At 47.7% G+C, this 12,201-nt stretch overlaps 5 protein-coding genes across 5 annotated transcripts; 1 reads left to right on the top strand and 4 right to left on the bottom strand.

The window, feature by feature from the left end:
* Positions 1–18: 18 nt before the first annotated feature.
* Positions 19–2,097, bottom strand: KUCA_T00005138001 (uncharacterized protein; the record flags this gene model as incomplete). Its single annotated transcript, XM_022606293.1, has 1 exon — positions 19–2,097. One exon carries the CDS (start codon positions 2,095–2,097, stop codon positions 19–21), a length of 2,079 nt encoding a protein of 692 aa, XP_022461140.1.
* An 872-nt stretch (positions 2,098–2,969) lies between these two features.
* Positions 2,970–4,409, bottom strand: KUCA_T00005137001 (uncharacterized protein; the record flags this gene model as incomplete). Its single annotated transcript, XM_022606292.1, has 1 exon — positions 2,970–4,409. The coding sequence occupies one exon, from the start codon at positions 4,407–4,409 to the stop codon at positions 2,970–2,972; it is 1,440 nt and encodes a 479-aa protein (XP_022461139.1).
* Positions 4,410–5,395: 986 nt separating this feature from the next.
* Positions 5,396–8,443, bottom strand: KUCA_T00005136001 (uncharacterized protein; the record flags this gene model as incomplete). The annotated part of the gene is made up of 1 exon (XM_022606291.1): positions 5,396–8,443. The coding sequence occupies one exon, from the start codon at positions 8,441–8,443 to the stop codon at positions 5,396–5,398; it is 3,048 nt and encodes a 1,015-aa protein (XP_022461138.1).
* A 494-nt stretch (positions 8,444–8,937) lies between these two features.
* On the bottom strand, positions 8,938–9,690 carry KUCA_T00005135001 (uncharacterized protein; the record flags this gene model as incomplete). The annotated part of the gene is made up of 1 exon (XM_022606290.1): positions 8,938–9,690. One exon carries the CDS (start codon positions 9,688–9,690, stop codon positions 8,938–8,940), a length of 753 nt encoding a protein of 250 aa, XP_022461137.1.
* Positions 9,691–10,257: 567 nt separating this feature from the next.
* On the top strand, positions 10,258–11,886 carry KUCA_T00005134001 (uncharacterized protein; the record flags this gene model as incomplete). The annotated part of the gene is made up of 1 exon (XM_022606289.1): positions 10,258–11,886. One exon carries the CDS (start codon positions 10,258–10,260, stop codon positions 11,884–11,886), a length of 1,629 nt encoding a protein of 542 aa, XP_022461136.1.
* Between the last annotated feature and the right edge of the window lie 315 nt (positions 11,887–12,201).

Raw genomic sequence — 12,201 nt, 5'->3', positions numbered from 1 at the left:
GCTGTATTGGGCTTTCCCTCATGTTGTTGTCTCGGGCTTCAAAAAATACTTATAAGTAATCGACTGGCTCCCGCTGTAACTGCGGATCTCCGATGGCGGTGACGATTCCGGCTCGTCTTCTGCGATGGCATCTTCGTCCACACGACCCATGTTGGGGACACGCTGCCTCCCCTCGGAACTGGAAAAGTAGCCCTGAGACTTGAAGCTCTTCCGTGGCAGCCGTCCATTCCCGATGGTGTTGAGCAAGCTGGCTGCACTAACCGGTTGTGTTTGGCTCGTGCTCCGCTTGAAAATTGGTAAAGATGTCGGCTTACGCTCATTATGAGCCGATGAATGAGGGAAGTAGTATACTTGAACTGGCGGCAAATAGTAAGCTGATGAAATCGGAAAGTACTGGTATTGTCTCGATTTGGTAACGATATCTGCGGAGCGGCTCATCGGCTTGGCCTGCTTCTGTGCCGGTTCCTCGTGAACCACCGGAACTGAATCGTCTGCCTTGCGCTTATTGTTGGCGGTCTCGTTGTTCTGGTCTTTGAGATGCTGAAGCATTAGCGGAACCTCCATTTTCAAATGGTGAACCAGGTCTTTCGTGATCAGTATATCGTTGTACTCGGTGTAAAAGGACGGATTACGTCCGCGAACAGTGATGGGATTGGTCGTCATTGTGAACAGATGAACTGGCTGCTTTGTATGCCTATCGACTCCTACAAGAGTCAGCAACATGTAGTAGAAACTCCGAGCCGCGAGCTTGGAGTTGTTGGGGGTGGCCTTGCGAAATTGAGCTTTGCGAACAACAAAAGCGCGAGGACCTTTGTGAAAGTCCGTTTCAACAGTATGGGTGTGCATTTTGATTTCGTCAGCAACGTTGGATTCTGGCGAATCCTCCGCGTTAGCGTCGTCCTCGTCCTTGCCAACACTGGCCTTTCGCGACCTATCAGTTAAGATGTTGACTTCCACGGAGTCGCGCGGCGAAACAGATGATGATGCATGGAGCGTGAATCTCATGGTGTCAAGCTCAACGACACGTTCTTCCTCGGTCTTAGTCTTTTCAAGTCGCACACTGTGCACGGTTCCTGAAAAGTTTATCAGACACCATATCAAAATGGAATTACGCCGATAGCAAGCAATCGGACACGTAGAAAGCCCCACTGCTGGGTCCACGAGGTCCCAGTTCTTTGCGTTCCAAAAAAACCGGCCAAGAATGTGGCCGTTAAAAGTCATCTCCACAGGGTTTCCCTGTTTGTCGAGTAGCGTGAATGGGCGATCTGCCGGCAACTTGCTGAATTTCAAGAGATCCAAGCCATCCGCTCGTCCTCCCAACGAATCGGAGCGTTCCTGTTCTTTACGAGGTTTTTTGGGTGGCTGGTTCTGTGGGGTTTCCGATGAATGGTCAGAGACCTCAGATAACAACGGCGTCATCCCGGTGGAATACTGGCGAGGCGATTGCGTCGCGGGAGCAAAAAACGACTGCGGGCTGGGAATTCCGGGCGAAATACCCATTCCTAAAGCATACAGCTCGTTTAGCAGCTTCGTGTCTGTGAGCTGAGCTGCTCCTGGAGTTGGTGGAGCTGGTGAGAACGGCTGCACTCCTATCGGAGCAAATCCCGGCATCGGAAACAATGATGGCGACGGCTGTTGATGGCCACGATATGCCGGAGAATTGGATTCCTGCTGTTGGGCCTCGGACGTCCGCGCCCTCGAAGCTTCTGCCGGTATCAAATTGGAATAGTGCGACGGGGGGATTTGCCGTTGAATTCCGTAGTAATCCTGGGGATAATTCCACCCGTCATTTGCCGGTGAAAGTTCTGAATAGCGCCGTGGCATATTGAGGGCCAGTTGGTCGGCAAAGTCCTGTACATGTGCGATACTTGGGTGGAATGGGTGAATGGACTGATTGGCATGGTTTGGTTTGTTGCTCTGGCCTTGGTTCTGAACTGTTGGCTGGCTAGCAGCTAAGACAGAGCTGCGACGTTGGATCCTCATAGCCTGAGATTCATCCAGTGGGCCGTTGTCATCCTGTGGCCCGTTCGGGGAGTTTGAGGTAGAACGCAGAGAAGGCAGTTCGGGGAGAAACAAGGCGGCAAACTCTTCGTCCATTGTTTTAGGCTGATGAAAAGGAATGGAGGACAGAAGGTCCTAATGGCACTGAAGAGTGGCACTCTTAGTTATCTCCGGGGTTTTTCCGCTTTGCTTAGGGACGTTTGGTTGGTCTTGGGCAAGAGAAACAATTCACCAAATGAACAAGGGCTGTCTTGAGTATGGGCACAGGTCGTGTGCGGTGCGGCGTCAAGAGAACGGCTCTGAGTAGGGTAATAGGAGGTTAGGAGGTCTTGGGAACTGGTTCGGTTTGCTAGAGGAAGATAGATGATAGACTCGGTAAAGCGAACAGAATAAATGGAACGGACGATTGGGTCAATTGTATGGGTAGAAATATATGCAACAATATTTTGTACTTCATGCAGCGGTGAGGTAGTTTCGTTGTGAACATGCATGGTGCAGATAGCAGAGAAAAGGGCAGCGCAGCCAATAAGCTATAGCCTTTAAGTTGCCTGTAGCTCATAAAATCCTAAATGTATGTCGTATCTGAAGATTATACAATCTTCGTTATGACTACAATCTCGGAATTCTCTATATTATTTGGGATATCTAGAATTGGGAAAATTTCTGGAATATGCATGATACGCGCGATCTTCAAGCTTATCTAGATGGAAATCAATTCGAACCTTCTGCTGTGTCTGTGTCAGCATCTCTACTGGACTTCTTAATCTACTCACTTTTCTGTGGCATCCTTTATGAATATTTTGTATAGGTCTAATCACTCGATAGGTACACTCCTTGTCGTCTCCTTACTCTATATAGTGCATAATGCACACACCTCCGTGCCGTTATCGGTGAAAATGCTGTTTGTTTCTGTAGTTTTGTATATGGTATTCCGGTCAGCTCTGGGCCAACTAAGTCGTGTGGGGGTTCTAGATTGTTTCCAGGTAACTTCCAGCTGAAATCGCAGCGCCCAGCACCGACGAATTGTCAATGTGTACGAGGTCCACTTTTGGCCGGCCATTTCGCGCAGCTGCAAGCTCAAGATAGAAGTCCACTTTGCTGCGGTAGCTCTTGAAATGGCGTAAAAGTGACCCAACGTATCCAACCTTGTCTGCTAGTGGAGAGTCCGAGCCATGGATCTGGCGAATGAAATCCGTCGTGGAAACGAGTGCGGCTGCCAGCATGAGAGCTGCCCGCGAAATCACGGCGTCAATGGCATCGCGGATTATCGCGTATTCGTACTCTCCATATTGTTGCACGGCGAGGTCTGGATACTCAGCTAGGAATATCTCTCGCGACTTTACAAGATCGTTGCTCTCGTACACTTTGCACACCACCTCGCCCGATAGTGAGTAGGGCACTAGCAAACCTTTGGAAAGAGGTGAAAAAATCTCCGCTTCCACGAGTGCAAGCCGCACAAGTTCTGATACGTATCTTCCCGAGCACATGAATTCTAGCGGCTGAAAACACCCAAAAGTGTCAGTCAAATGCGCAGGGAAAGTTTCTAAATCACTTTCCCAAGCACGATGCATTGCCACGTCAAGTGGTGTAGCGTGGCTTGCCATGCTGGAACCAAAGAATGAAAGCTCGGCATTCAGCACCACTTCGTCGCCAATATGCCGGTCGAGATGGTCACGCGTAAGCCTCGACCCAAGCTCGCGCTTGGGCACTGATATCGAGGCATTGATTCCGGTGCCGAGTACAAGGCCAAACGTACACCCGTGGGTGTACAGCCCACTCACGTATACCGCCACTGCATCGTTTATAATAGAATCTACTTGGGCGTGTAGTCCTCCTGTTTTCAATAATGCGTGTTCAAACACATGCTTGAGGTCTTGTCCTGCAATATCGGCTCCCAATGTGTAGCCCTTGCTGACAACATTAACAACGCCATTATCTGGGTTTGACTGTTCTATCGGAAACGACCATGTAATGCCCGTATGCACTAACTCGTCTTGCTTAAAGAGATGGCCCACAGTGTCAGCGGCCTTGGTTGCGATCATCCTGAAGAAACCCGCGTCGATTACCTTCTCCGTATCACTGATGACCCAGGAGTTCTCAGCAAGCATTGCGTATGCGCCATCACCGGTCAGATCCACAACACATATACGAAGCGTGGAACCGCCAAGGTCAATCACGAGAAAACGACCCCTCTCGTTACCTTTTGGGCGTAATGTAAAACCAGGAAGCATGGATACCTGAGATTGGTGGACTGCCTCATCAAGCTCATTGCTGAGGCGAGCACAGGTGTCGAAGAAGAGTGCGGCATCGAGGGCCCGCGGAAGTGCCAGTTGCGGTTTGATATCTGTAGAGTCCACCTCTGACAACGGCGTTGAGAGAGATGACAGTGAGGCTGACTCGGCCGTCATAGATAGGAAGAACAGTGATGTTGCCTAGGAACGCGGCTTAATGGAGGAGATGAGGTAGGCAACTAGGGCGGCAGATGATGGTGTTAAATATGTGAAAGGAACACAGCAGCGCAGGTGGTAAATCGCATCCAATTATAATCCCAACCCCGGTGCCAACGGACGCCAGTGGAACCCTGTAGCTTTTCACGACGTTGCCCCGGCCCGTTCAACAGGCAGGAGATTCTGACGGGACCTGTTGCGTGCCGAACACATTGCAACGTTCCATTTTGCTCCGTTGCAATATAGAGTGAGTGTGTGTAACCCAATGATCGCCGCATCATAGTGAGGTACCAAGTTGAGTATTACACGGTATGTTCGCCGGCGTGTTTCTCCAGCTAACAAATTCGTAAATATTTGCAATATTTGCAATATTTGCGATATTGTATGCACATCGGAACAGTTGTGGGATAATAATTTTGCTTCAGTCAAGCGTGGCGTAAGTCATTGATCTCGTTCATGGCCGTCGTCAGGTGAGATACAACACTCTCCCTGTTGTACTGTGGGGCTCCAAATGGTTGCTGTGAGCTGAATTTCACTGATGAGAGACATATTTGCATTGGCCTGTAGTAGCCAGTCAATTCAAGAGAAGGAATTGAAGACACCAAGAAGGAAGGTCGAGGGTGAGTGTAGCCATTTGTATTCTTACGAGGGACGGAGAGGCATGGGCTTATCTCCAATAAATCACAGTAGTGTGTTTTCTAATTTGATGCCGCATTGGCGATGTACGAGGGAGACCATTTTGAAACCATTCTAGCCACCCAATCTCACTCTGTCAAAACAGCGCTTGATCTTGCCTAGCCAGCTATTTCTACATTTGCGTCATTTTCCGTTCGTATGATTGTCTATTTCTGATACACACCGGTGTTCTCGATTCAACCTTTGAAAGTCCAACATGCTGATCTCTTCTGTTACTTTCTCTCAAAATCATCGATCTGTCTCTCTTACCCTTAGTCTGATTCTGCGCTCACCTTCTGCGTCTCGATTCTAGCTCCTTCCACCTTCATCTCACCATAGTCAGACTTATAAGTCTTCCAGACCTCAAACCCACTATCCTTCAGCTCTGCAAGTTGTGCATCCTCAATTCCGTCGACTACCAATCTCTCCATTCCGGTCTGTCTCTTACAATAGCTAACCCCTGTGCAGATCAACCCTAGCTTGAACACATCCCGGAGATTGTCAAATTCAGGATCAATGAAAAGCCCTGTCAACCCACCAACAGTTTTCTGGGCAGCACCACGCCGTTTGGGAGTGACTCCCAGATCTTCATCCTCGTCCTCGAAAGCACTGTCAATAAACGGATAGAACTGCGACAACCATGAACGACTGTTATACACCACCAATGACCCAACCACCGAATTCCTGCTAGGCTCGACGGCCGATATCACGGTCAAGTGGGACGTCTCACTACTCGCAAGCCGCTGGGCCACAGCCGAGTAGAGGTATCTCAATACTTTGCCCTTTATCCCTGTGCAGTCTATCAACTTCAACACATCAGCACATTCTCGACGGATTTCGAACCTGATTCCCACCACCTGGAGCTGACGCACGAGTCTCTCACCAACCGACCAATTACCAAGTTCCAGTCTCAGTATATGACATTTATTTTCAGTCGGTCCGGTTATGAGATGGCCCTTCCAACCCACGCTGTTGAAAAAACTTGATGCCGTCTCGCTTTGAACGTCATCCGCTGGGAAATACACCAGTGGCAAATCTGAACCTAGGCGCACCTTTTGGCACTTCATTTCGTCCAGATATGCCATCGCGTGGGCGTGCAGCAACTCTCCAATGGACTGACGTCTCTTATTTCTGTCCACTACCACCAGGACTATCGAACCAACTCTTTCGGGATCCTCCTGCTCTTCCTCGGGGTGTGTCTCCTCATCTTCTTGCTCGTCTTCTTCTTCACTGCCGCTTTCATTATCATCTCTCTTTGGCTTCGGCTTTGACTTATTTTTCGTCTGACGGTTTTGAAACACCCACGTGATGCATATCCCGTAGATCACGTTCAAACTTGAGTTTCTCACCACAAAGTGCTTCTGGTCCCGGTTAGCAAGTAACTGGTGCAGCTTAGATATGCTGCGAGATCCAGTGCTGCGTTCGAATCCGTCCTCTGCAGTCACGTTATTCTTGAGTAGCGAAATGAGACTTCTAAAGTCTCGCTCCAGCTCGAACTGTTCCACCAACCAGGGACGGCTAAACTTGCGCCTTTTCTTCTCACGCTCATCGGCAGATTCTGCTTCCTCGTCTTTGACTGCCACGGAGTCTTCTGGCGGAGTATATGGTCCTCCGCGTGGATGTTCGCCAGGAATCATACCTGTGGGCTGAAGGAGTCCAAACAAAACAGCAGGCAAATGTTTCAAAACGTTCGTGGTATAATCGTAGGTACAGATGTATGCAGATCCAATACCGTTGTGGTAAAGAAAGTCATAAGGGCTTGATACCGAGATAATAATCAACGGCTTGGAGTTGATGGAGCTGGAGTACTTGTAGTTTGCACCACAGAGCACAGAGACATGTTTAGCCAACCCAATCTGATACATGTTTCGCGAGGCATCCGACGTCACGAGAATTATCACTTTGCAATTCTCGATGAGTTCTTCGTGGACGTTGGTGAGTCCGTTCGCGGTATAGGAGGTGTGCAACACCTTGTAGTTTACCTTAAGCTTCTCGTCTTCACCATAGGTCGATAATCGTTGACCAAAATCACGGAAGATCTCTTCACCCTGGTACAATTCCTCGAGCTCTTTCTCCTCCTCTTCCGGCAACGGCGATGACAAGTTGTGGGCCTCTGGATGAACATTTGTCACCAGAGGGGTTAGCAACAAAACACCGGCCACGGTATCTTTTTTCTTCAAGAACTTGGTTATCGGAAGACACGAGTTGTTGTCACGTACTAACGAGATCGATTTTTGATAGGCTGTGGTTGATAGTCGCTGGTGATCCAGCCACATTGCTTCAGTCATCTTTGGAGGATCCAGCGCCTTTGGCCATGTAAGAACTTCTTTTTGAAGAGTTTCAATTCGTGTGATGGCAACCTTGAGCACCTCAGCATATTCTTCGGACCGATACGCCTTGTGCAGACTCTCCAGAGCCTCTTCCTGGTATGCGAGGTCATGGCATATCATGATCATATCACAGCCCGCAAAAACAGCCATAATTACACCCTGTCCGAGGCCCATATTTCTATGGAGTGCTTCCAGCTCCAGGCACTCACTCAGCACCACACCTTGGAACTGAAGCTTTTTCCGCAAGATTTTGTTGATGACGACAGAACTCAAACACGCATGAATTTCGTCAGGAGAAATATTTGGAACGGCACATCCGCCAGCTGCTAGTCCATGCACAAGTCCCTTATCTATTAGACTTTTGAATGGAAGCACATTGAAACTTTCAAGCTGAGAACCGGTCTCCATAAGCATGGGAAGCTCAAGCAAGTTATCCACAAAACTCGACCCAATTCCGGGGAAATGCTTGCCGATGACAATCATCCCAGCATCCTTGAGCCCGCGAGCAAATTCTGCACCAAACCTAGACACATCTTCGACGGAGCTACCAAAAGACCGCACTCCTATCATTTGGTTGGACATCTTGGAGCAGATGTCTAACACTGGCCCCATAAACAGATTGAATCCTAAGGCCATCAGCTCTTCACCAATTGCCTTTCCGACGCTGTAGCAGATCTCGTCCGAGCCCGACGCTGCCAGTGCCATGTTCCCGGGGAATTGGGTGATTTTCGCCTCGTCAAAAAGGGCATTGCACATTCCACCTTCCTGGTCAACTGCCAATATCAGTGGATATTCGTAATTAGACTTCTGAGCTAATCGCTGTAGATCCTGGATCAATGCCTTAATCTGATCAGAATCCTGGAAGTTTTGCCGACCCAGAATCATGGAGCCGACCCGATGCACCGTTATCAGCTTGCGGGCCTGCGGGGTCACGGTGTACCCTTCAAAGCCCGCTATCAACAGCTTTCCAATCTTATCTGCTGATTTCATGGGGCTATCTCAAAAATTGCTAGCAGTTTTCGCAGCTTTTTCGCAGTAAAATGGCTATTTGGGCGTTGTTCGTCTTTGTTCTCGGAGCCTCTTGGTGACCCTTGTTTTCGAAAAGTCCAATAGATTCAGAAGGTGGGAATGGTGGTGCACGACTTTTCAAGAACCCGGCTAAAAGCTGAAGATAACTACTGGCATGAGCAGTTTGGGTCTATTTGGTAGTTGAAATGGTGATTGGGTACATTAGCAGTTGGGTTTCTCTTATTGGCCAATATTCAATCAAATTACTGGTTATTGGCTAAGCTTGAGGAGTGTTAGTATAGTACACCTTTGGACTTTTTCATACGACCTTGGCCAAGTCTACGTGGTCCAAGCAAGATAAGATGGTGAATCACTATCCAAATCTACAGCATTTTCCTGTTGTATTCGTCTCGATTCTTCATTAATATGCAGCTCACATACTGCGTCTCGCCCTAGACCACCTAAGATCAGATCAATTACGCGCCATCATTCCCCAATAAGATGTCAAACTCATCAAACAGATGGTTCATCTCACCGTCAGGCACGAGACCGAGATCCTGCTCAGCTTCGTGTCCCTCCTCGGTCAACAAGTCTCCCAGATTGAAGTCCTGAAGCGCGAGATTCTGGTCAGCATCCAGACCAGTCAGATAGTCCATTCCATCGTTGGCCCCAGCGTCTCCAATAGCGTAATCGGCCAAGAAATCCTGATTGTCGTCCTTGTAAACCATGCTCAGCATATCATTCGGATCTGATGATTCCCCGGGATTCTTTTGACCTTCCAAACTCTCGTCCTTGTCAATCAAATGACCAAAATCGAGGTTCGCAATGTCCAGATTCATATCTGAATCCCCAAATTCCTGCTTAGGTTGTGAAGCTTCTTTAGGAACCTGCTTTTGCTGATCCTTTTGTTGTTGCTGTTGCGCTTGTTGTTGTTGTAGCTGTAACTGTTGTTGCTGTTGTTGTTCCTGTGTTCTCTTTGTCTCCTCTTCCTTTGCCAATTTTTGTTTCAAATACTGAAGAGCGTGCTCAGCATCCATAAACTCAACAGAAAGCTCATCCAGAACTTTATTGTAAACCTTAATGTCCTGATCAAGAATGTTTGAGAGCGGCGCCACAAGCGAGTTGTTGGGCAGAACCAGACTCGAAGATGATAAAAGCATCATGCGATCCAAAATATTTGCCGTGGATATCAGAACATTGTTCGAGGCCTCGATCAAAGCGTCCGACATCGTCAACCGTGTTGCATGCAAAAGAAGAAAAAGTGATAACTTGTTCTTGATATGGCCCTGGAAAAGGGGTTTGGGTAGTGTTAAGTCCAATTCAAAGGAGAACGACCCGAAATGGGGTCGGCCCTCCACACCTTGGGATTCGGTAATGAAAAGATAGATAGAGGGTTATTCGCTGAGAAGTTGTTTCGTTAGTGAAAACTGGAGAGATAAATACAAAGATTGGAAAGACTGAATGTTGACAACATGCGTTGTCTGGATATTTGGTAGAGAACTGAGAAGATTGTTGGTTTACATAATGACACTCCACCCCCCAAGAAGCATCAAAACATCGGGAGTATTTACCTCCAATTGGGTCTCCATCTTTTACTTCTCCAACTTTGTGTTGTTGCCGATATAATGCCTCTCCTACTCATTTCTCTTTTGCTGCAAACACTTACCAATTCCCAACGCCGCACCTCTTGAGACATTGGTTTTGAGCCCTGTACGATGAGGAAGCACTACTTCTCCCCACCATAAATTCCATCACCACCACTTCTCGGCCGGTTTTCTCCTGAAAAAGCCGAAACAATGCCTGGATCCGAACCACGTACGCGACTGAATGTCACAACATTCAGACATTCGCCTCTTAGTGACTTTTTGGTGCCCTTCAGAAAGGCCCAAAGCCAATGGGTGGCTCGCTACATCATTGTGTTGTTCGCTGTTATCATTCGGTGTGCCGTTGGCCTCGGACCTTACTCTGGGAAGGGAACCCCGCCCATGTTCGGTGATTTCGAAGCTCAACGCCATTGGCTGGAAATTACTACGCATTTGCCCATCAAGAAGTGGTATCGCTATGATCTTGGATACTGGGGTCTAGATTACCCTCCACTCACAGCCTTTCATTCGTGGTTTTTGGGTAAGGTAGGCGGTTTGATAGACGCGTCGTGGTTTGAGCTTGACGCGTCGCGGGGAATTGAGGCTGAGGGACTAAAATCATTTATGAGAATTACTGTTATTCTCAGCGAATTGGTGTGCTATGTTCCGGGGGTGTTATGGTATAGTCGCTGGATGGGTCGCTTCTATACGCATATTTCACCCATAGACCAGACAGTGGTGGCTGCAGCAATTTTATTTCAGCCATGTCTGATTATAATTGATCATGGACATTTTCAGTACAATTGTGTGATGTTGGGGCTGGCTTTGCTGTCTTGGGTGAGTCTTTTGTATGACGATTATGCCATTGGGGCCATTTTCTTTGTTCTTTCCCTTGGATTCAAACAGATGGCTCTTTACTATGCCCCTGTGGTTTTTGCATACCTCTTAAGTGTATGCTGTTGGCCTTTACCAAATGGTTTCAATATCTTGAGATTGTGTGCGGTGGGTACTGCTACTCTTTCAACCTTTGCGGTTCTGCTTGCTCCGTTTGTGCTTACTGGAGGCTTTTCTGAGATTGGCCAGATTCTACACAGAGTTTTTCCTTTTGCCCGGGGAATTTTTGAGGATAAAGTTGCCAGTTTCTGGTGTGCAACCAATACCTTTGTGAAGTATCGTTCTGTGTTTTCGCTTGCGCAATTACAGCTTTTGTCTCTAGTATTCACGTTGATTGGTTTGCTTCCTGCGGTAGTGATCATTTTTTTGCATCCCAGAAAACATCTGCTTACTTGGGCATTGGCCGGATGTTCATGGTCTTTCTATCTCTTCTCTTTCCAGGTCCACGAGAAATCGGTTTTGCTGCCTCTACTCCCAACCACTCTGCTGTTAGCTGAGGCAGATCACAATACAGTGTCCATGGTTTCTTGGATTAACAATATTGGGTTGTTTTCGCTGTGGCCATTACTCCAGAAAGACGGACTTGCTCTTCAGTACTTTGTTCTTGGAGTTCTCAGTAATTGGCTACTTGGAAATCTCAACTGGATCAGCAAATGGCTGTTACCGGGATTTTTGATACCAGGGCCAGTCCTGGGTGAAAAAGTTTCCCGTCAGGATACCCAGACAGTGATTCACACGCATTGGTCGTGGAGTGTTATTGTCGTTACGTCTTATATTGGTATTGCAGCTCTTCACGCAATTGAGTTCTACCTTGATCCTCCTCGAAATTACCCGGATCTCTGGGTCATTGGGAATGTAACGCTTTCGTTTGGGTGCTTTACGTTGTTCTGGTTGTGGGTTAATTACAGGTTGTTCATGATGCGGAACAAAAAGCTGAAGACTCAATGAAGACGAAGAAGACTCTTCTTGATACCACAGTTATTGAGATGTCCACTACGGAGTGTATCTATGAAGATTGCATGGATCAAATGAACGTCAAAGACACTGCTAAGCTGAGGATTCAGATCCAGCATTGCAGGGGATTAAGACAAACTGGAGTGACAAAAGCATAGAGAAGCATAACGAAATCTACATGGACTCCAAAGGATCATTACTATTTTCAAGAAGAAGAGCGATGGTTTGAAAAAGAACGAATCAAAGTTCGCAAATACACAAAACATAACGGAAAACAGATCGCAAATACATGCTGTCAACGATATAATG

This window comes from Kuraishia capsulata, genomic scaffold (genome assembly GCF_000576695.1).
Source record: "Kuraishia capsulata CBS 1993 genomic scaffold, Kuraishia_capsulata_scaffold_6, whole genome shotgun sequence".
NCBI classification, from domain to species: domain Eukaryota; kingdom Fungi; phylum Ascomycota; class Pichiomycetes; order Pichiales; family Pichiaceae; genus Kuraishia; species Kuraishia capsulata.
Note: the sequence above shows the minus strand (reverse complement) of the source record. Positions and strands in the feature narration are given on the sequence as shown.